The following is a 1,400-nucleotide window of genomic DNA, read 5'->3' as shown; positions in this document are numbered from 1 at the left end:
TTTTTATTAAAGAAACCGGAACCTAAAAAAACCCAAAGAGAAGACCAGGGCCGGGCCTCATTAAAACCTCAAAACGAGGATAAAGAGTACCCGTCTAGATACAAAGAAAACATGAAAGAAACAAGGTGCGGTGGAAACTGAGTTGAGGAGACTTCGGAAGTTCCGGCCGTACCATCACCCCCAAATCTCCCCGGTTCCCACCAAGCACCGAACAAACAACTCAGGACAAGCTATCGCACCATGCGAACAAAGGAAGAATGTACATCATCGGAAACCAGCTGAGCAATTTCAGGAATAGAATGAAGCCAAAATCCTTCCTGCGAGTGAGAGGAAGCGAGGTAATCGGCAACGTGGTTACCTTCCCGGTAGTTATGAGAGCAACGGAGGTTGTAGTGCTCCACACCTTTAAGCGCCGCCTGCCATCTGCTCCGAAAACGCCACGGGACCGGAACCTCACGATTATTGAAGACATTCACAACGTATGTTGAATCAGATTCAATCCAGAGGTTATACCATTGATGAGCAGCAGCCCTCTCAAGAATGATAATAAAAGAAAAAAGTTCCGCCTCAAAGGCAAAACCGGCTCCTGCCGAAAATTGAAAGCACGCCACCACCGAATTAAAGGCATTTCTGACCACACCACCCGCATGCATCACCGGAGGATTACCCCTAATTAGGGATGGCAATCTACCCGCGGGTAGCGGATATCCGCGAAAACCCGAACCCATTAGGGTGGGTTTGGATACCATTTGATATCCACGGATAGTTTCGTGGGTGCAATTCACTATCCATTTAGTTCGTGGGTATGGGTTTGGATACTTACTATCCATACCCGCGAAATCCGTTAACCCGCGAAAAATACCCGCCAATTACCTGTCAATTATCCATCAATTACCCGTCAAATATCCACAAAAAAATTCTATAAAATATTGGCTTTGAATAAAATTGGTGGAAGGTGACTAGAACACATTATCCACACTTCGCCTCATAGCTCGTGATATCTTTGTTGTCCCAATCACCACAGTGGCTTCCGAATCAGCTTTTAGCACTAGTGGGAGGGTTCTAAGTGAGCATCGCAGTCGTCTCAAACCAAAGCTATTAGAAGCATTAATGTGTACTCAAAATTGGCTACGAAATCAACTTGAAGGTATGTAAATTTATAATTATAATTAATCTTTTATTTCATATATCTAATGTAAATAATTGCTTATTTCATAGGTCAAGAAAAGAATGGAAGCTTTTGGACTTGTCTTGAAGATGAAGAAGAAGAGTTCAATGAAGAGGGTTCTATTTCTACTGTTGAGCAATTATATACATTGTTCTTTGTTGGATTTTATATTTTAGTTGATGAATTTGAACATTGTTCTTTGTGAATTTGAATTTAAACATTGTTCTTTGTG

At 42.0% G+C, this 1,400-nt stretch overlaps 1 protein-coding gene across 1 annotated transcript; it reads right to left on the bottom strand.

Moving 5' to 3' along the window:
• Positions 1–230: 230 nt before the first annotated feature.
• LOC131019050 (uncharacterized) lies at positions 231–653 on the bottom strand. Its single transcript, XM_057947732.1, has one exon. It carries the CDS (start codon positions 651–653, stop codon positions 231–233), a length of 423 nt encoding a protein of 140 aa, XP_057803715.1.
• Between the last annotated feature and the right edge of the window lie 747 nt (positions 654–1,400).

Source organism: Salvia miltiorrhiza, chromosome 3 (assembly GCF_028751815.1).
Source record: "Salvia miltiorrhiza cultivar Shanhuang (shh) chromosome 3, IMPLAD_Smil_shh, whole genome shotgun sequence".
Classification (NCBI taxonomy): Eukaryota; Viridiplantae; Streptophyta; class Magnoliopsida; order Lamiales; family Lamiaceae; genus Salvia; species Salvia miltiorrhiza.
Note: the sequence above shows the minus strand (reverse complement) of the source record. Positions and strands in the feature narration are given on the sequence as shown.